The sequence below is a fragment of the Salvelinus fontinalis genome, chromosome 25, assembly GCF_029448725.1.
Source record: "Salvelinus fontinalis isolate EN_2023a chromosome 25, ASM2944872v1, whole genome shotgun sequence".
Classification (NCBI taxonomy): domain Eukaryota; kingdom Metazoa; phylum Chordata; class Actinopteri; order Salmoniformes; family Salmonidae; genus Salvelinus; species Salvelinus fontinalis.
In genome coordinates this window covers 42,238,571-42,259,919 of record NC_074689.1, presented here as the reverse complement: position 1 = coordinate 42,259,919, position 21,349 = coordinate 42,238,571, and the positions used below count along the sequence as shown (strand labels likewise).

The following is a 21,349-nucleotide window of genomic DNA, read 5'->3' as shown; positions in this document are numbered from 1 at the left end:
GATAGTCCGACTAAGCCCAAACCAGATGGGATGGCGTATCGCTGCAGAATGCTGTGGTAGCCATGCTGGTTAAGTGTGCCTTGAATTATAAATAAATCACAGCCCGTGTCACCAGCAAAGCTCCCCCACACCATCACACCTCCTCTTCCATGCTTCACGGTGGGAACCACACCATCACACCTCCTCCTCCATGCTTCACGGTGGGAACCACACCATCACACCTCCTCCTCCATGCTTCACGGTGGGAACCACACCATCACACCTCCTCTTCCATGCTTCACGGTGGGAACCACACCATCACACCTCCTCCTCCATGCTTCACGGTGGGAACCACACCATCACACCTCCTCCATGCTTCACGGTGGGAACCACACCATCACACCTCCTCTTCCATGCTTCACGGTGGGAACCACACCATCACACCTCCTCCTCCATGCTTCACGGTGGGAACCACACACCATCACACCTCCTCCTCCATGCTTCACGGTGGGAACCACACCATCACACCTCCTCCTCCATGCTTCACGGTGGGAACCACACATGTGGAGATCATCTGTTCACCTACTCTGCGTCTCACAAAGACACGGCGGTTGGAACCAAGAATCTCACATTCTGACTCATCAGACCAAAGGACAGATTTCCACCAGTCTAATGTCCATTGCTCTGCACTCGAAATATTGCGTATTGACTGACCTTCATGTCTTAAAGTAATGATGGACTGTCGTTACTCTTTACTTATTTGAGCTGTTCTTGCCATAATATGGACTTATCTTCTATATACCAACCCTACCTTGTCACAACACAACTGATTGGCTCAAACACATTAAGAAAATAAATTCCACAAATCAACTTTAAGAAAGCACACCTGTTAATTGAAATGCATTCCAAGTAACTATCGCATGAAGCTGGTTGAGAGAATGCCAAGAGTTTGCAAAGCTGTCATCAAGGCAAAGGGTGGCTACTTGAAGAATCGCAAATATAAAATATATTTTGATTTGTTATTTCATAGTTGTGATGTCTTCACTATTATTCTGCAATGTAGAAAATAGTAAAAATAAAGGAAAACCCTTGAATGAGCAGGTGTCCAATTTTGGTTTATCTCTATCATCCTATATCTATATCTCCCATCAGCCTATATCTCTATCATGCTTTATCTATATCTCCCGTCACTCTATCAGCCTATATATATTTATATATCTCTCCACCTTAGTAGTCCAGGTCTCTCCTTAAAATGTGTATTTTTGTCTCGATGAGACTAACGTGGTTAAATTAAATCAGATAGTGTGTGTATACATGGGTTGATAGTTTACCAACAAATCTGGCGAGTGCCCAACTGTGGGGCAAAGCAGACAAGGTTGGCTTAGATTGTTGACAAGATGTGAACTAAATTTAGTCTCCAACACATTTTGCACAATGAGTACTTATTGTCTCTCATTCATTATTAATTAAGGTTGTTGGTTTGCTAGCTAGAGAATTTTAGCCATATTAGCATAGATCTTAGTCGAAACACCTCAAAACAAGTCATGGTATCAAGAACAAGATGTGTTGTGACCTCCCGGGTGGCGCAGTGGTCTAGGGCACTGCATCGCAGTGCTAGCTGCGCCACCAGAGTCTCTGGGTTCACGCCCAGGCTCTGTCGCAGCCGGCCGCAACCGGGAGGTCCGTGGGGCGACGCACAATTGGCATAGCGTCGTCCGGGGTAGGGAGGGTTTGGCCGGTAGGGATATCCTTGTCTCAGTATGTAAAAATGTAATAAAATGTATGCACTCTACTGTAAGTCGCTCTGGATAAGAGCGTCTGCTAAATGACTAAAATGTAATGTAAATGTTGTGTATTGATATTCTAGTTTTGTCCCTTTAGGGCACCTGTAACCCCCCCTTGCTTACCTACGTTGAAATGCTTGGAATGTTCTTCCTGTGAAGCAGCATTGAACAATGCCCACTTTAATTTCTACTCCCGTGTCATGTCCTGTCCTTATATTAGTTGTACAAGTAATACAGTGTGCTGTACAACAAGATGGAAGTAGCTGAAACGAGTCACTTACGATTCCTCACATGGCAGTTTCATGTCATTGTTGCTAGCGACCCATTCAGAATCATAACTCACTCCTTCTGTCCACATCGATGCACCCTCGTCACCTGTATTGTGTTTTGTTATCCACTCCTGTAGGTGGTGCCAGAGGACCAGCAGGTGGAGAGAGGAGTGAGGGATATTTGTTCTCAGATGAAGGTTAAAGTTCACACCTGCTGGGGGTCGACACTGTACCACCGAGACGACCTTCCTTTCAACCACCTATCCAGGTGAGAGAAGAACACGGGGTCGAGATCAAGTTCATTTGATTTTATTCATGTGACAGAGAAAGTAGTCCTCTGAGATTGGGCTGCTCAGAGCAAGCTCTCACTGTCTGGATAATCACTACAATATGAAGTCAGGCTCTCGCTGGCTGGATAATCACTACAATATGAAGTCAGGCTCTCACTGGCTGGATAATCACTACAATATGAAGTCAGGCTCTCACTGTCTGGATAATCACTACAATATGAAGTCAGGCTCTCACTGTCTGGATAATCACTACAATATGAAGTCAGGCTCTCGCTGCCTGGATAATCACTACAATATGAAGTCAGGCTCTCACTGTCTGGATAATCACTACAATATGAAGTCAGGCTCTCACTGTCTGGATAATCACTACAATATGAAGTCAGGCTCTCACTGTCTGGATAATCACTACAATATGAAGTCAGGCTCTCGCTGGCTGGATAATCACTACAATATGAAGTCAGGCTCTCGCTGTCTGGATAATCACTACAATATGAAGTCAGGCTCTCACTGTCTGGATAATCACTACAATATGAAGTCAGGCTCTCACTGTCTGGATAATCACTACAATATGAAGTCAGGCTCTCACTGTCTGGATAATCACTACAATATGAAGTCAGGCTCTCACTGCCTGGATAATCACTACAATATGAAGTCAGGCTCTCACTGTCTGGATAATCACTACAATATGAAGTCAGGCTCTCACTGCCTGGATAATCACTACAATATGAAGTCAGGCTCTCACTGCCTGGATAATCACTACAATATGAAGTCAGGCTCTCACTGCCTGGATAATCACTACAATATGAAGTCAGGCTCTCACTGTCTGGATAATCACTACAATATGAAGTCAGGCTCTCACTGCCTGGATAATCACTACAATATGAAGTCAGGCTCTCACTGCCTGGATAATCACTACAATATGAAGTCAGGCTCTCACTGCCTGGATAATCACTACAATATGAAGTCAGGCTCTCACTGCCTGGATAATCACTACAATATGAAGTCAGGCTCTCGCTGTCTGGATAATCACTACAATATGAAGTCAGGCTCTCACTGTCTGGATAATCACTACAATATGAAGTCAGGCTCTCGCTGTCTGGATAATCACTACAATATGAAGTCAGGCTCTCACTGTCTGGATAATCACTACAATATGAAGTCAGGCTCTCACTGCCTGGATAATCACTACAATATGAAGTCAGGCTCTCACTGCCTGGATAATCACTACAATATGAAGTCAGGCTCTCACTGGCTGGATAATCACTACAATATGAAGTCAGGCTCTCACTGTCTGGATAATCACTACAATATGAAGTCAGGCTCTCACTGCCTGGATAATCACTACAATATGAAGTCAGGCTCTCACTGTCTGGATAATCACTACAATATGAAGTCAGGCTCTCGCTGTCTGGATAATCACTACAATATGAAGTCAGGCTCTCACTGTCTGGATAATCACTACAATATGAAGTCAGGCTCTCACTGTCTGGATAATCACTACAATATGAAGTCAGGCTCTCACTGTCTGGATAATCACTACAATATGAAGTCAGGCTCTCACTGCCTGGATAATCACTACAATATGAAGTCAGGCTCTCACTGTCTGGATAATCACTACAATATGAAGTCAGGCTCTCACTGCCTGGATAATCACTACAATATGAAGTCAGGCTCTCACTGCCTGGATAATCACTACAATATGAAGTCAGGCTCTCACTGTCTGGATAATCACTACACTATGAAGTCAGGCTCTCACTGTCTGGATAATCACTACAATATGAAGTCAGGCTCTCACTGTCTGGATAATCACTACAATATGAAGTCAGGCTCTCACTGCCTGGATAATCACTACAATATGAAGTCAGGCTCTCACTGTCTGGATAATCACTACAATATGAAGTCAGGCTCTCACTGTCTGGATAATCACTACAATATGAAGTCAGGCTCTCACTGTCTGGATAATCACTACAATATGAAGTCAGGCTCTCACTGTCTGGATAATCACTACAATATGAAGTCAGGCTCTCGCTGCCTGGATAATCACTACAATATGAAGTCAGGCTCTCGCTGCCTGGATAATCACTAAAATATGAAGTCAGGCTCTCGCTGTCTGGATAATCACTAAAATATGAAGTCAGGCTCTCGCTGTCTGGATAATCACTACAATATGAAGTCAGGCTCTCGCTGTCTGGATAATCACTACAATATGAAGTCAGGCTCTCACTGCCTGGATAATCACTACAATATGAAGTCAGGCTCTCACTGTCTGGATAATCACTACAATATGAAGTCAGGCTCTCACTGCCTGGATAATCACTACAATATGAAGTCAGGCTCTCACTGGCTGGATAATCACTACAATATGAAGTCAGGCTCTCACTGCCTGGATAATCACTACAATATGAAGTCAGGCTCTCACTGCCTGGATAATCACTACAATATGAAGTCAGGCTCTCACTGCCTGGATAATCACTACAATATGAAGTCAGGCTCTCACTGCCTGGATAATCACTACAATATGAAGTCAGGCTCTCACTGCCTGGATAATCACTACAATATGAAGTCAGGCTCTCACTGTCTGGATAATCACTACAATATGAAGGCAGGCTCTCGCTGCCTGGATAATCACTACAATATGAAGTCAGGCTCTCACTGTCTGGATAATCACTACAATATGAAGTCAGGCTCTCACTGTCTGGATAATCACTACAATATGAAGTCAGGCTCTCACTGTCTGGATAATCACTACAATATGAAGTCAGGCTCTCACTGTCTGGATAATCACTACAATATGAAGTCAGGCTCTCACTGTCTGGATAATCACTACAATATGAAGTCAGGCTCTCACTGTCTGGATAATCACTACAATATGAAGTCAGGCTCTCACTGTCTGGATAATCACTACAATATGAAGTCAGGCTCTCACTGGCTGGATAATCACTACAATATGAAGTCAGGCTCTCACTGTCTGGATAATCACTACAATATGAAGTCAGGCTCTCACTGTCTGGATAATCACTACAATATGAAGTCAGGCTCTCACTGTCTGGATAATCACTACAATATGAAGTCAGGTTATCACTGTCTGGATAATCACTACAATATGAAGTCAGGCTCTCACTGTCTGGATAATCACTACAATATGAAGTCAGGCTCTCACTGTCTGGATAATCACTACAATATGAAGTCAGGCTCTCACTGTCTGGATAATCACTACAATATGAAGTCAGGCTCTCACTGTCTGGATAATCACTACAATATGAAGTCAGGCTCTCACTGTCTGGATAATCACTACAATATGAAGTCAGGCTCTCACTGTCTGGATAATCACTACAATATGAAGTCAGGCTCTCACTGCCTGGATAATCACTACAATATGAAGTCAGGCTCTCACTGTCTGGATAATCACTACATTATGAAGTCAGGCTCTCACTGCCTGGATAATCACTACAATATGAAGTCAGGCTCTCCTGTGATAGGTTACCTGACATGTGACCCTGCTCTATCCTCTCCTGTGATAGGTTACCTGACATGTTACCCTGCTCTATCCTCTCCTGTGATAGGTTACCTGACATGTTACCCTGCTCTATCCTCTCCTGTGATAGGTTACCTGACATGTTACCCTGCTCTATCCTCTCCTGTGATAGGTTACCTGACATGTTACCCTGCTCTATCCTCTCCTGTGATAGGTTACCTGACATGTTACCCTGCTCTATCCTCTCCTGTGATAGGTTACCTGACATGTTACCCTGCTCTATCCTCTCCTGTGATAGGTTACCTGACATGTTACCCTGCTCTATCCTCTCCTGTGATAGGTTACCTGACATGTTACCCTGCTCTATCCTCTCCTGTGATAGGTTACCTGACATGTTACCCTGCTCTATCCTCTCCTGTGATAGGTTACCTGACATGTTACCCTGCTCTATCCTCTCCTGTGATAGGTTACCTGACATGTTACCCTGCTCTATCCTCTCCTGTGATAGGTTACCTGACATGTGACCCTGCTCTATCCTCTCCTGTGATAGGTTACCTGACATGTTACCCTGTTCTATCCTCTCCTGTGATAGGTTACCTGACATGTTACCCTGCTCTATCCTCTCCTGTGATAGGCTGCCTGACATGTAATCCTGCTCTATCCTCTCCTGTGATAGGCTGCCTGACATGTAATCCTGCTCTATCCTCTCCTGTGATAGGTTGCCTGACATGTAACCCTGCTCTATCCTCTCCTGTGATAGGCTGCCTGACGTATACACCCAGTTCAGGAAGGCAGTGGAGACCCAGGGCAGGGTGAGGCCTGTCTTGCCCACCGTAGACCAGCTGAAGCCGCTCCCTCCTGGGTCAGGTCTGGATGAAGGCCCCATCCCCTCCCCAGAAGACCTGGAGCAGACAGACACTGTTAGGGACCCTCGCTCTGCCTTCCCCTGCAGCGGGGGAGAGACTCAGGCCCTGGCCAGACTACAGCACTACTTCTGGGACACGGTGAGTACATTTTAGTCTTGTATCCTGAACAACTTAGTTAGCGCATTCATCTTAAGATAGCTAGGTGAGACGACCACTTCTCTCAGTCATAGCAAGTAGAACATTTTCCTCAATAAAGCAGCTACATTCTACAAAAAAGGGTACAGTTAGGGCTCAGTATTGTTCTCTTATAATGACCTTGACCTGACCGGGAGACCTTGACCTGACCGGGAGACCTTGACCTGACCGGGAGACCTTGACCTGACCGGGAGACCTTGACCTGACCGGGAGACCTTGACCTGACCGGGAGACCTTGACCTGACCGGGAGACCTTGACCTGACCGGGAGACCTTGACCTGACCGGGAGACCTTGACCTGACCGGGAGACCTTGACCTGACCGGGAGACCTTGACCTGACCGGGAGACCTTGACCTGACCGGGAGACCTTGACCTGACCGGGAGACCTTGACCTGACCGGGAGACCTTGACCTGACCGGGAGACCTTTACCTGACCGGGAGACCTTGACCTGACCGGGAGACCTTTACCCGACCGGGAGACCTTTGCCCGACCGGGAGACCTTTGCCCGACCGGGAGACCTTTGCCCGACCGGGAGACCTTTGCCCGACCGGGAGACCTTTGCCCGACCGGGAGACCTTTGCCCGACCGGGAGACCTTTGCCCGACCGGGAGACCTTTGCCCGACCGGGAGACCTTTGCCCGACCGGGAGACCTTTGCCCGACCGGGAGACCTTTGCCCGACCGGGAGACATTGACCCGACCGGGAGACCTTGACCCGACCGGGAGACCTTGACCCGGCCGGGAGACCTTGACCCGGCCGGGAGACCTTGACCCGGCCGGGAGACCTTGACCCGGCCGGGAGACCTTGACCCGGCCGGGAGACCTTGACCCGGCCGGGAGACCTTGACCCGACCGGGAGACCTTGACCCGACCGGGAGACCTTGACCCGACCGGGAGACCTTGACCCGACCGGGAGACCTTGACCCGACCGGGAGACCTTGACCCGACCGGGAGACCTTGACCCGACCGGGAGACCTTGACCCGACCGGGAGACCTTGACCCGACCGGGAGACCTTGACCCGACCGGGAGACCTTGACCCGACCGGGAGACCTTGACCCGACCGGGAGACCTTGACCCGACCGGGAGACCTTGACCCGACCGGGAGACCTTGACCCGACCGGGAGACCTTGACCCGACCGGGAGACCTTGACCCGACCGGGAGACCTTGACCCGACCGGGAGACCTTGACCCGACCGGGAGACCTTGACCCGACCGGGAGACCTTGACCCGACCGGGAGACCTTGACCCGACCGGGAGACCTTGACCCGACCGGGAGACCTTGACCCGACCGGGAGACCTTGACCCGACCGGGAGACCTTGACCCGACCGGGAGACCTTTGCCTGACCGGGAGACCTTGACGAGGTGTTGGCTTAACAGTTGATGGTCGTGGCTACAGTTTTGCAACTTAAAAGGAACAAAACTCGTTGTCACTGTGGTGCTACTCTAAAAAGGCACATTTTGTACCTTTTTTGTCTCTTTTAAAGGAACATGTCAACATCCAGCACCACCCCAACATCAACACACAGCATGTGCTAATTGCACATTTATAGGTCTGGTGGTAAAAATAATATAGAGGAAGATGTGTGTTTCCAATGACATCATCGGTGTGCATCATGTGATTTTACCCAATCATGACGAGGCTTGCCTGCTAATTTCCTACTGATTGGTTGATTATGTCATTGGAAACATCTTCTTCTCTCTGTTTACTACCGAACATAGAAACGAGAACCATTTTGACATGTTGATGTTGGGCTGGTGCTGGAAAGGATGGGTATGGGTACGAACTGCAAGGGTACAATTATGTACCCATACCTGGGAGGCACCACGACAGGGACAAGTGTTTGAGGACAGTTCACTATGAACATACCTCACAGGGACAAGTGTTTGAGGACAGTTCACTGTGGACATACCTCACAGAGCACCACTACAGGGACAAGTGTTTGAGGACAGTTCACTATGGACATACCTCACAGGGACAAGTGTTTGAGGACAGTTCACTGTGGACATACCTCACAGAGCACCACTACAGGGACAAGTGTTTGAGGACAGTTCACTGTGGACATACCTCACAGGGACAAGTGTTTGAGGACAGTTCACTGTGGACATACCTCACAGAGCACCACTACAGGGACAAGTGTTTGAGGACAGTTCACTGTGGACATACCTCACAGAGCACCACTACAGGGACAAGTGTTTGAGGACAGTTCACTGTGGACATACCTCACAGAGCACCACTACAGGGACAAGTGTTTGAGGACAGTTCACTATGGACATACCTCACAGGGACAAGTGTTTGAGGACAGTTCACTGTGGACATACCTCACAGGGACAAGTGTTTGAGGACAGTTCACTGTGGACATACCTCACAGAGCACCACTACAGGGACAAGTGTTTGAGGACAGTTCACTGTGGACATACCTCACAGAGCACCACTACAGGGACAAGTGTTTGAGGACAGTTCACTGTGGACATACCTCACAGAGCACCACTACAGGGACAAGTGTTTGAGGACAGTTCACTGTGGACATACCTCATTTTTTTTTGAGAGAGTTGAGAGAATGCCAAGAGTGTGCAAAGCTGTCAAGGCAAAGGGTGGCTACTTTGAAGAATATAAAATATATTTTGATTTAACACTTTTGGTTACTACATGATTCCATGTGTGTAATTTCATAGTTTTGACGTCTTCACTATTATTCTACAATGTAGAAAATACAAAAAATAAAGAAACTCTTGAATGAGTAGGTGTGTCCAAACTGTTGACTGGTCCTGTATGTGTTTGTTGAGTAGGATATTGTGATACAGCTGGTATGTCTCTCATGCAGGATGCTGTGGCTACCTACAAGGAGACTCGTAACGGCCTGATAGGACTGGACTATTCCACCAAGTTTTCCCCGTGGTAAGTACCAGCATAGCCACGGGAAGCCGCGGAATCCAGAAAGAACCAAACCCTGTCCTCAAACAGTTACATCAAAAGGTCCATAGTTATGGGCAAAGACACAAAACATCCACATCAAATTCAATCATTTTCTTGATCAAATAACATGGGAAAACAACAACTATTTTATGGAGTATTTATTTACCATCATTACAAACCACATAATGTAAATGTACATTACTGTGTTCTACAGGTTGGCTGTATGCTGTATCTATATTCTACAGGTTGGCTATATGCTGTATTCTACAGGTTGGCTATATGCTGTATCTATATTCTACAGGTTGGCTATATGCTGTATCTATATTCTACAGGTTGGCTATATGCTGTATCTATATTCTACTGGTTGGCTATATGCTGTATCTATATTCTACAGGTTGGCTGTATCTATATTCTACAGGTTGGCTATATGCTGTATCTCTATTCTACTGGTTGGCTATATGCTGTATCTCTATTCTACTGGTTGGCTATATGCTGTATCTATATTCTACTGGTTGGCTATATGCTGTATCTCTATTCTACAGGTTGGCTATATGCTGTATCTGTATTCTACTGGTTGGCTATATGCTGTATCTATATTCTACTGGTTGGCTATATGCTGTATCTCTATTCTACAGGTTGGCTATATGCTGTATCTGTATTCTACAGGTTGGCTATATGCTGTATCTATATTCTACAGGTTGGCTATATGCTGTATCTGTATTCTACAGGTTGGCTATATGCTGTATCTGTATTCTACTGGTTGGCTATATGCTGTATCTATATTCTACTGGTTGGCTATATGCTGTATCTATATTCTACAGGTTGGCTATATGCTGTATCTCTATTCTACTGGTTGGCTATATGCTGTATCTATATTCTACAGGTTGGCTGTATCTATATTCTACAGGTTGGCTATATGCTGTATCTCTATTCTACTGGTTGGCTATATGCTGTATTCTACAGGTTGGCTATATGCTGTATCTATATTCTACAGGTTGGCTATATGCTGTATCTCTATTCTACTGGTTGGCTATATGCTGTATCTATATTCTACAGGTTGGCTATATGCTGTATCTCTATTCTACAGGTTGGCTATATGCTGTATCTATATTCTACAGGTTGGCTATATGCTGTATCTCTATTCTACTGGTTGGCTATATGCTGTATCTATATTCTACAGGTTGGCTATATGCTGTATCTCTATTCTACAGGTTGGCTATATGCTGTATCTATATTCTACAGGTTGGCTATATGCTGTATTCTACAGGTTGGCTATATGCTGTATCTCTATTCTACTGGTTGGCTATATGCTGTATTCTACAGGTTGGCTATATGCTGTATCTATATTCTACAGGTTGGCTATATGCTGTATCTCTATTCTACTGGTTGGCTATATGCTGTATCTCTATTCTACTGGTTGGCTATATGCTGTATCTATATTCTACTGGTTGGCTATATGCTGTATCTCTATTCTACAGGTTGGCTATATGCTGTATTCTACAGGTTGGCTATATGCTGTATCTATATTCTACAGGTTGGCTATATGCTGTATCTATATTCTACAGGTTGGCTATATGCTGTATTCTACAGGTTGGCTATATGCTGTATCTATATTCTACAGGTTGGCTATATGCTGTATCTATATTCTACAGGTTGGCTATATGCTGTATCTTTATTCTACAGGTTGGCTATATGCTGTATCTATATTCTACTGGTTGGCTATATGCTGTATCTCTATTCTACTGGTTGGCTATATGCTGTATTCTACAGGTTGGCTATATGCTGTATCTATATTCTACAGGTTGGCTGTATCTGTATTCTACAGGTTGGCTATATGCTGTATCTATATTCTACAGGTTGGCTGTATCTATATTCTACAGGTTGGCTATATGCTGTATCTATATTCTACAGGTTGGCTATATGCTGTATCTCTATTCTACTGGTTGGCTATATGCTGTATCTGTATTCTACAGGTTGGCTATATGCTGTATCTATATTCTACAGGTTGGCTATATGCTGTATCTGTATTCTACAGGTTGGCTATATGCTGTATCTATATTCTACAGGTTGGCTATATGCTGTATCTATATTCTACAGGTTGGCTATATGCTGTATCTATATTCTACAGGTTGGCTATATGCTGTATCTCTATTCTACAGGTTGGCTATATGCTGTATCTATATTCTACAGGTTGGCTATATGCTGTATTCTACAGGTTGGCTATATGCTGTATCTATATTCTACAGGTTGGCTATATGCTGTATCTATATTCTACAGGTTGGCTATATGCTGTATTCTACAGGTTGGCTATATGCTGTATCTATATTCTACAGGTTGGCTATATGCTGTATCTATATTCTACAGGTTGGCTATAGGCTGTATCTCCCCCAGGTATATCTACCAACAGATCAAGAAGTATGAGAGTGAACGAACAGCCAATCAGAGCACATACTGGTGAGTTCCTTCCTGTTATCTCATATCCCTGTTGTTATCAGGAACATGATATCAGTCACTAAATCCATGTTTATCTCCTGTTATGTACAGTACCAGTCAAAGGTTCCAGAACACCTACTCATTCCAGGGGCTTTATTTGTACTATTTTCTACACTGTAGAATAATAGTTAAGACATCAAAACTATGAAATAACATATATTATCAGTAGTAAGTAAAAAAGTGTTAAACAAATCAAAATATATTTTATATGTTAGATTCTTCAAAGTAGCCACCCTTTACCTTGATGACAGCTTTGCACACTCTTGGCATTCTCTCAACCAGCTTCACCTGGAATGCTTTTCCAACAGTTGAAGGAGTTCCCACATATTTTTGAGCACTTGTTGGCTGCTTTTCCTTCACTCTGTGGTCCAACTCATCCCAAACCATCTCTATTAGGTTGAGGTCGGGTGATTGTGGAGGCCAGGTCATCTGATACAGCACACCATCACTATCCTTCTTGGTCAAATAACCCTTACACAGCCTGGAGGTGTGTTTTGGGTCATTGTCCTGTTGAAAAACAAATGACAGTCCCACTAAGTGCAAACCAGCATATCGCTGCAGAATGCTGTGGTAGCCATGCTGGTTAAGTGTGCCTTGAATTCTAAATAAATCGCAGTGTCACCAGCTAAGCTCCCCCACAACATCACACCTCCTCCTCCAAGCTTCACGGTGGGAACCACACATGCAGAGATCATCTGTTCACCAGCTCTGCGTCTCACAAAGACACGACGGTTGGAACCAAAAATCTCAAATTTGGACTCATTAGACCAAAGGACAGATTTCCACCGGTCTAATGTCCATTGCTTGTGTTTCTTGGCCAAAGCAAGTCTCTTATTATTATTGGTGTCCTTTAGTAGTGGTTTCTTTGCAGCAATTCGACCATGATTCGACCATGAAGGCCTGATTCACACAGTCTCCTCCGAATAGTTGATGTTGAGATGTCTGTAAATTGAACTCTGTGAAGCATTTATTTGGTCTGCAATCTGAGGTAGTTACTCTAATGAACTTATCCTCTGCAGCAGAGGTAACTCTGGGTCTTCCATTCCTGTGGTGGTCCTCATGAGAGCCAGTTTCATCATATGGCTTGATGGTTTTTGCGACTGCACTTGAAGAAACTTTCAAAGTTCTTTACATTTTCCATATTGACAGACCTTCATGTCTTAAAGTAATGGACTGTTGTTTCTCTTTGCTGATTTGAGTTGTTCTTGCCATAATATGGACTTGGTCTTTCACCAAATAGGGCTCTCTTCTGTATACCCCCCTACCTTGTCACAACACAACTGATTGGCTCAAATGCATTAAGAAGGAAAAGACATTCCCCAAATTAACTTTTAACAAGGCACACCTGTTAATTGAAATGTATTCCAGGTGACTACCTCATGAATGCCAAGAGTGTGCAAAGCTGTCATCAAGGCAAAGGATGGCTACTTTGAAGAATCAAAAATGTAAAATATATATTTTTATTCATTTTTTTTTTTTTTTTTACTATATGATTCCATATGTGTTATTTCATAGTTTTGATGTCTTCACTCTTATTCTACAATGTAGAAAATAGTAACAATAAAGAAAAACCCTGGAATGAGTAGGTGTGTCCAAACTTTTAACTGGTACTGTAGCTGTGATGAGCCAGGCTAGCAGGGTGGCTGGGTAGAGATGCACCTTTTAGTGTACTTAGTTCAGGTAACTGAATAGAAGAAGAAATGGGATTTTATTTAGCAAGGCTGACTACATGTCTTCCAACAGGGTGGTATTTGAGCTGCTCTGGAGAGACTATTTCAAGTTTGTAGCAGCCAAATACGGAGACAGACTGTTTGACATCAAAGGTAAAGTTGGAAAGCCAGTTGTATATGTTGTCTTCATCTGACGCTTAGTGCTCACTGTCTCATGGTTTTTATGTGTTCTCATCAGGCCTTCAGGACAAATCCATCCCTTGGAAGAAGGACATGAATCTGTTCAATGCATGGAAAGGTTAGGGAGAAATCATTACAAATCTGTATTCTTTACAATAGCACAATACTACGAGGTGACTACACAGAGCTGTGGGAAAGTCTGGGATGCACTGTGGTAAATATACCGTAACAATGTTCAAACTGATATCTCTCATTCATCTGACTTGTTGTAACTCCTCTGTTATCTTAGAGGGTCGCACCGGGGTGCCATTCGTTGACGCCAACATGCGAGAGCTGGCGCTGACAGGGTTCATGTCTAACAGGGGTCGCCAAAACGTAGCCAGCTTCCTCACCAAGGACCTGGGACTGGACTGGAGGATGGGGGCCGAGTGGTTCCACTACTTACTGGTGAGGCTCCTGGCCAGGGTTAGGACCTAGACTGGAGGATGGGGGCAGAGTGGTTCCACTACTTACTGGTGAGGCTCCTGGCCAGGGTTAGGACCTAGACTAGACTGGAGGATGGGGGCAGAGTGGTTCCACTACTTACTGGTGAGGCTCCTGGCCAGGGTTAGGACCTAGACTGGAGGATGGGGGCCGAGTGGTTCCACTACTTACTGGTGAGGCTCCTGGCCAGGGTTAGGACCTAGACTGGAGGATGGGGGCAGAGTGGTTCCACTACTTACTGGTGAGGCTCCTGGCCAGGGTTAGGACCTAGACTGGAGGATGGGGGCAGAGTGGTTCCACTACTTACTGGTGAGGCTCCTGGCCAGGGTTAGGACCTAGACTGGAGGATGGGGGCCGAGTGGTTCCACTACTTACTGGTGAGGCTCCTGGCCAGGGTTAGGACCTAGACTGGAGGATGGGGGCAGAGTGGTTCCACTACTTACTGGTGAGGCTCCTGGCCAGGGTTAGGACCTAGACTGGAGGATGGGGGCCGAGTGGTTCCACTACTTACTGGTGAGGCTCCTAGCCAGGGTTAGGACCTAGACTGGAGGATGGGGGCAGAGTGGTTCCACTACTTACTGGTGAGGCTCCTGGCCAGGGTTAGGACCTAGACTAGACTGGAGGATGGGGGCAGAGTGGTTCCACTACTTACTGGTGAGGCTCCTGGCCAGGGTTAGGACCTAGACTGGAGGATGGGGGCCGAGTGGTTCCACTACTTACTGGTGAGGCTCCTGGCCAGGGTTAGGACCTAGACTGGAGGATGGGGGCCGAGTGGTTCCACTACTTACTGGTGAGGCTCCTGGCCAGGGTTAGGACCTAGACTAGACTGGAGGATGGGGGCAGAGTGGTTCCACTACTTACTGGTGAGGCTCCTGGCCAGGGTTAGGACCTAGACTGGAGGATGGGGGCCGAGTGGTTCCACTACTTACTGGTGAGGCTCCTGGCCAGGGTTAGGACCTAGACTGGAGGATGGGGGCCGAGTGGTTCCACTACTTACTGGTGAGGCTCCTGGCCAGGGTTAGGACCTAGACTAGACTGGAGGATGGGGGCAGAGTGGTTCCACTACTTACTGGTGAGGCTCCTGGCCAGGGTTAGGACCTAGACTAGACTGGAGGATGGAGGCAGAGTGGTTCCACTACTTACTGGTGAGGCTCCTGGCCAGGGTTAGGACCTAGACTGGAGGATGGGGGCCGAGTGGTTCCACTACTTACTGGTGAGGCTCCTGGCCAGGGTTAGGACCTAGACTGGAGGATGGGGGCAGAGTGGTTCCACTACTTACTGGTGAGGCTCCTGGCCAGGGTTAGGACCTAGACTGGAGGATGGGGGCCGAGTGGTTCCACTACTTACTGGTGAGGCTCCTGGCCAGGGTTAGGACCTAGACTGGAGGATGGGGGCCGAGTGGTTCCACTACTTACTGGTGAGGCTCCTGGCCAGGGTTAGGACCTAGACTAGACTGGAGGATGGGGGCAGAGTGGTTCCACTACTTACTGGTGAGGCTCCTGGCCAGGGTTAGGACCTAGACTGGAGGACGGGGGCCGAGTGGTTCCACTACTTACTGGTGAGGCTCCTGGCCAGGGTTAGGACCTAGACTGGAGGATGGGGGCAGAGTGGTTCCACTACTTACTGGTGAGGCTCCTGGCCAGGGTTATGACCTAGACTGGAGGATGGGGGCCGAGTGGTTCCACTACTTACTGGTGAGGCTCCTGGCCAGGGTTAGGACCTAGACTGGAGGATGGGGGCAGAGTGGTTCCACTACTTACTGGTGAGGCTCCTGGCCAGGGTTAGGACCTAGACTGGAGGATGGGGGCCGAGTGGTTCCACTACTTACTGGTGAGGCTCCTAGCCAGGGTTAGGACCTAGACTGGAGGATGGGGGCAGAGTGGTTCCACTACTTACTGGTGAGGCTCCTGGCCAGGGTTAGGACCTAGACTAGACTGGAGGATGGGGGCCGAGTAGTTCCACTACTTACTGGTGAGGCTCCTGGCCAGGGTTAGGACCTAGACTGGAGGATGGGGGCCGAGTGGTTCCACTACTTACTGGTGAGGCTCCTGGCCAGGGTTAGGACCTAGACTGGAGGATGGGGGCCGAGTGGTTCCACTACTTACTGGTGAGGCTCCTGGCCAAGGTTAGGACCTAGACTGGAGGATGGGGGCCGAGTGGTTCCACTACTTACTGGTGAGGCTCCTGGCCAGGGTTAGGACCTAGACTGGAGGATGGGGGCAGAGTGGTTCCACTACTTACTGGTGAGGCTCCTGGCCAGGGTTAGGACCTAGACTGGAGGATGGGGGCCGAGTGGTTCCACTACTTACTGGTGAGGCTCCTGGCCAGGGTTAGGACCTAGACTGGAGGATGGGGGCAGAGTGGTTCCACTACTTACTGGTGAGGCTCCTGGCCAGGGTTAGGACCTAGACTGGAGGATGGGGGAAGAGTGGTTCCACTACTTACTGGTGAGGCTCCTGGCCAGGGTTAGGACCTAGACTGGAGGATGGGGGCCGAGTGGTTCCACTACTTACTGGTGAGGCTCCTGGCCAGGGTTAGGACCTAGACTGGAGGATGGGGGCCGAGTGGTTCCACTACTTACTGGTGAGGCTCCTGGCCAGGGTTAGGACCTAGACTGGAGGATGGGGGCCGAGTGGTTCCACTACTTACTGGTGAGGCTCCTGGCCAGGGTTAGGACCTAGACTGGAGGATGGGGGTAGAGTGGTTCCACTACTTACTGGTGAGGCTCCTGGCCAGGGTTAGGACCTAGACTGGAGGATGGGGGCCGAGTGGTTCCACTACTTACTGGTGAGGCTCCTGGCCAGGGTTAGGACCTAGACTGGAGGATGGGGGCCGAGTGGTTCCACTACTTACTGGTGAGGCTCCTGGCCAGGGTTAGGACCTAGACTGGAGGATGGGGGCCGAGTGGTTCCACTACTTACTGGTGAGGCTCCTGGCCAGGGTTAGGACCTAGACTGGAGGATGGGGGCCGAGTGGTTCCACTACTTACTGGTGAGGCTCCTGGCCAAGGTTAGGACCTAGACTGGAGGATGGGGGCCGAGTGGTTCCACTACTTACTGGTGAGGCTCCTGGCCAGGGTTAGGACCTAGACTGGAGGATGGGGGCCGAGTGGTTCCACTACTTACTGGTGAGGCTCCTGGCCAGGGTTAGGACCTAGACTGGAGGATGGGGGCCGAGTGGTTCCACTACTTACTGGTGAGGCTCCTGGCCAGGGTTAGGACCTAGACTGGAGGATGGGGGCCGAGTGGTTCCACTACTTACTGGTGAGGCTCCTGGCCAGGGTTAGGACCTAGACTAGACTGGAGGATGGGGGCAGAGTGGTTCCACTACTTACTGGTGAGGCTCCTGGCCAGGGTTAGGACCTAGACTGGAGGACGGGGGCCGAGTGGTTCCACTACTTACTGGTGAGGCTCCTGGCCAGGGTTAGGACCTAGACTGGAGGATGGGGGCAGAGTGGTTCCACTACTTACTGGTGAGGCTCCTGGCCAGGGTTAGGACCTAGACTGGAGGATGGGGGCCGAGTGGTTCCACTACTTACTGGTGAGGCTCCTGGCCAGGGTTAGGACCTAGACTGGAGGATGGGGGCAGAGTGGTTCCACTACTTACTGGTGAGGCTCCTGGCCAGGGTTAGGACCTAGACTGGAGGATGGGGGCCGAGTGGTTCCACTACTTACTGGTGAGGCTCCTAGCCAGGGTTAGGACCTAGACTGGAGGATGGGGGCAGAGTGGTTCCACTACTTACTGGTGAGGCTCCTGGCCAGGGTTAGGACCTAGACTAGACTGGAGGATGGGGGCCGAGTAGTTCCACTACTTACTGGTGAGGCTCCTGGCCAGGGTTAGGACCTAGACTGGAGGATGGGGGCCGAGTGGTTCCACTACTTACTGGTGAGGCTCCTGGCCAGGGTTAGGACCTAGACTGGAGGATGGGGGCCGAGTGGTTCCACTACTTACTGGTGAGGCTCCTGGCCAAGGTTAGGACCTAGACTGGAGGATGGGGGCCGAGTGGTTCCACTACTTACTGGTGAGGCTCCTGGCCAGGGTTAGGACCTAGACTGGAGGATGGGGGCAGAGTGGTTCCACTACTTACTGGTGAGGCTCCTGGCCAGGGTTAGGACCTAGACTGGAGGATGGGGGCCGAGTGGTTCCACTACTTACTGGTGAGGCTCCTGGCCAGGGTTAGGACCTAGACTGGAGGATGGGGGCAGAGTGGTTCCACTACTTACTGGTGAGGCTCCTGGCCAGGGTTAGGACCTAGACTGGAGGATGGGGGAAGAGTGGTTCCACTACTTACTGGTGAGGCTCCTGGCCAGGGTTAGGACCTAGACTGGAGGATGGGGGCCGAGTGGTTCCACTACTTACTGGTGAGGCTCCTGGCCAGGGTTAGGACCTAGACTGGAGGATGGGGGCCGAGTGGTTCCACTACTTACTGGTGAGGCTCCTGGCCAGGGTTAGGACCTAGACTGGAGGATGGGGGCCGAGTGGTTCCACTACTTACTGGTGAGGCTCCTGGCCAGGGTTAGGACCTAGACTGGAGGATGGGGGTAGAGTGGTTCCACTACTTACTGGTGAGGCTCCTGGCCAGGGTTAGGACCTAGACTGGAGGATGGGGGCCGAGTGGTTCCACTACTTACTGGTGAGGCTCCTGGCCAGGGTTAGGACCTAGACTGGAGGATGGGGGCCGAGTGGTTCCACTACTTACTGGTGAGGCTCCTGGCCAGGGTTAGGACCTAGACTGGAGGATGGGGGCCGAGTGGTTCCACTACTTACTGGTGAGGCTCCTGGCCAGGGTTAGGACCTAGACTGGAGGATGGGGGCCGAGTGGTTCCACTACTTACTGGTGAGGCTCCTGGCCAAGGTTAGGACCTAGACTGGAGGATGGGGGCCGAGTGGTTCCACTACTTACTGGTGAGGCTCCTGGCCAGGGTTAGGACCTAGACTGGAGGATGGGGGCCGAGTGGTTCCACTACTTACTGGTGAGGCTCCTGGCCAGGGTTAGGACCTAGACTGGAGGATGGGGGCCGAGTGGTTCCACTACTTACTGGTGAGGCTCCTGGCCAGGGTTAGGACCTAGACTGGAGGATGGGGGCAGAGTGGTTCCACTACTTACTGGTGAGGCTCCTGGCCAGGGTTAGGACCTAGACTGGAGGATGGGGGCAGAGTGGTTCCACTACTTACTGGTGAGGCTCCTGGCCAGGGTTAGGACCTAGACTGGAGGATGGGGGCCGAGTGGTTCCACTACTTACTGGTGAGGCTCCTGGCCAGGGTTAGGACCTAGACTGGAGGATGGGGGCCGAGTGGTTCCACTACTTACTGGTGAGGCTCCTGGCCAGGGTTAGGACCTAGACTGGAGGATGGGGGCAGAGTGGTTCCACTACTTACTGGTGAGGCTCCTGGCCAGGGTTAGGACCTAGACTGGAGGATGGGGGCAGAGTGGTTCCACTACTTACTGGTGAGGCTCCTGGCCAGGGTTAGGACCTAGACTAGACTGGAGGATGGGGGCAGAGTGGTTCCACTACTTACTGGTGAGGCTCCTGGCCAGGGTTAGGACCTAGACTGGACTGGAGGATGGGGGCAGAGTGGTTCCACTACTTACTGGTGAGGCTCCTGGCCAGGGTTAGGACCTAGACTGGAGGATGGGGGCAGAGTGGTTCCACTACTTACTGGTGAGGCTCCTGGCCAGGGTTAGGACCTAGACTGGACTGGAGGATGGGGGCAGAGTGGTTCCACTACTTACTGGTGAGGCTCCTGGCCAGGGTTAGGACCTAGACTGGAGGATGGGGGCAGAGTGGTTCCACTACTTACTGGTGAGGCTCCTGGCCAGGGTTAGGACCTAGACTAGAGGATGGGGGCCGAGTGGTTCCACTACTTACTGGTGAGGCTCCTGGCCAGGGTTAGGACCTAGACTGGAGGATGGGGGCCGAGTGGTTCCACTACTTACTGGTGAGGCTCCTGGCCAGGGTTAGGACCTAGACTGGAGGATGGGGGCAGAGTGGTTCCACAACTTACTGGTGAGGCTCCTGGCCAGGGTTAGGACCTAGACTGGAGGATGGGGGCCGAGTGGTTCCACTACTTACTGGTGAGGCTCCTGGCCAGGATTAGGACCTAGACTGGAGGATGGGGGCAGAGTGTTTCCACTACTTACTGGTGAGGCTCCTGGCCAGGGTTAGGACCTAGACTGGAGGATGGGGGCAGAGTGGTTCCACTACTTACTGGTGAGGCTCCTGGCCAGGGTTAGGACCTAGACTGGAGGATGGGGGCCGAGTGGTTCCACTACTTACTGGTGAGGCTCCTTGCCAGGGTTAGGACCTAGACTGGAGGATGGGGGCCGAGTGGTTCCACTACTTACTGGTGAGGCTCCTGGCCAGGGTTATGACCTAGACTGGAGGATGGGGGCAGAGTGGTTCCACTACTTACTGGTGAGGCTGGTGCCCAAGCCCAAATCAACCCCTAGCGCTTACCTTTGACCCCTAGTCTCCCTCTGCACTTAGATCTGAAAGGATAGGACAGATGTATCCAAGGTGGTGGGATCTCGACCCAGCCTATGATAGGACAGATGTATCCAAGGTGGTGGGAACTCGACCCAGCCTATGATAGGACAGATGTATCCAAGGTGGTGGGATCTCGACCCAGCCTATGATAGGACAGATGTATTCAAGGTGGTGGGAACTCGACCCAGCCTGTGATAGGACAGATGGATCCAAGGTGGTGGGGTCTTGACCCAGCCTGTGATAGGACAGATGTATCCAAGG

The 21,349-nt window shown here is 49.3% G+C and overlaps 1 protein-coding gene across 1 annotated transcript in view; it reads left to right on the top strand.

The window, feature by feature from the left end:
* The window catches only part of cry-dash (cryptochrome DASH), a 48,956-nt gene that overhangs the window by 10,211 nt on the left and 17,396 nt on the right, over nucleotides 1–21,349 (top strand). Inside the window, exons 4-10 of the mRNA XM_055882220.1 lie at nucleotides 2,170–2,300; nucleotides 6,558–6,801; nucleotides 9,683–9,756; nucleotides 12,139–12,228; nucleotides 14,011–14,090; nucleotides 14,176–14,235; nucleotides 14,407–14,564. Of these exons, the coding sequence (XP_055738195.1) occupies nucleotides 2,170–2,300; nucleotides 6,558–6,801; nucleotides 9,683–9,756; nucleotides 12,139–12,228; nucleotides 14,011–14,090; nucleotides 14,176–14,235; nucleotides 14,407–14,564 (837 nt within the window). The remainder of the gene's footprint in view (nucleotides 1–2,169; nucleotides 2,301–6,557; nucleotides 6,802–9,682; nucleotides 9,757–12,138; nucleotides 12,229–14,010; nucleotides 14,091–14,175; nucleotides 14,236–14,406; nucleotides 14,565–21,349) is intronic.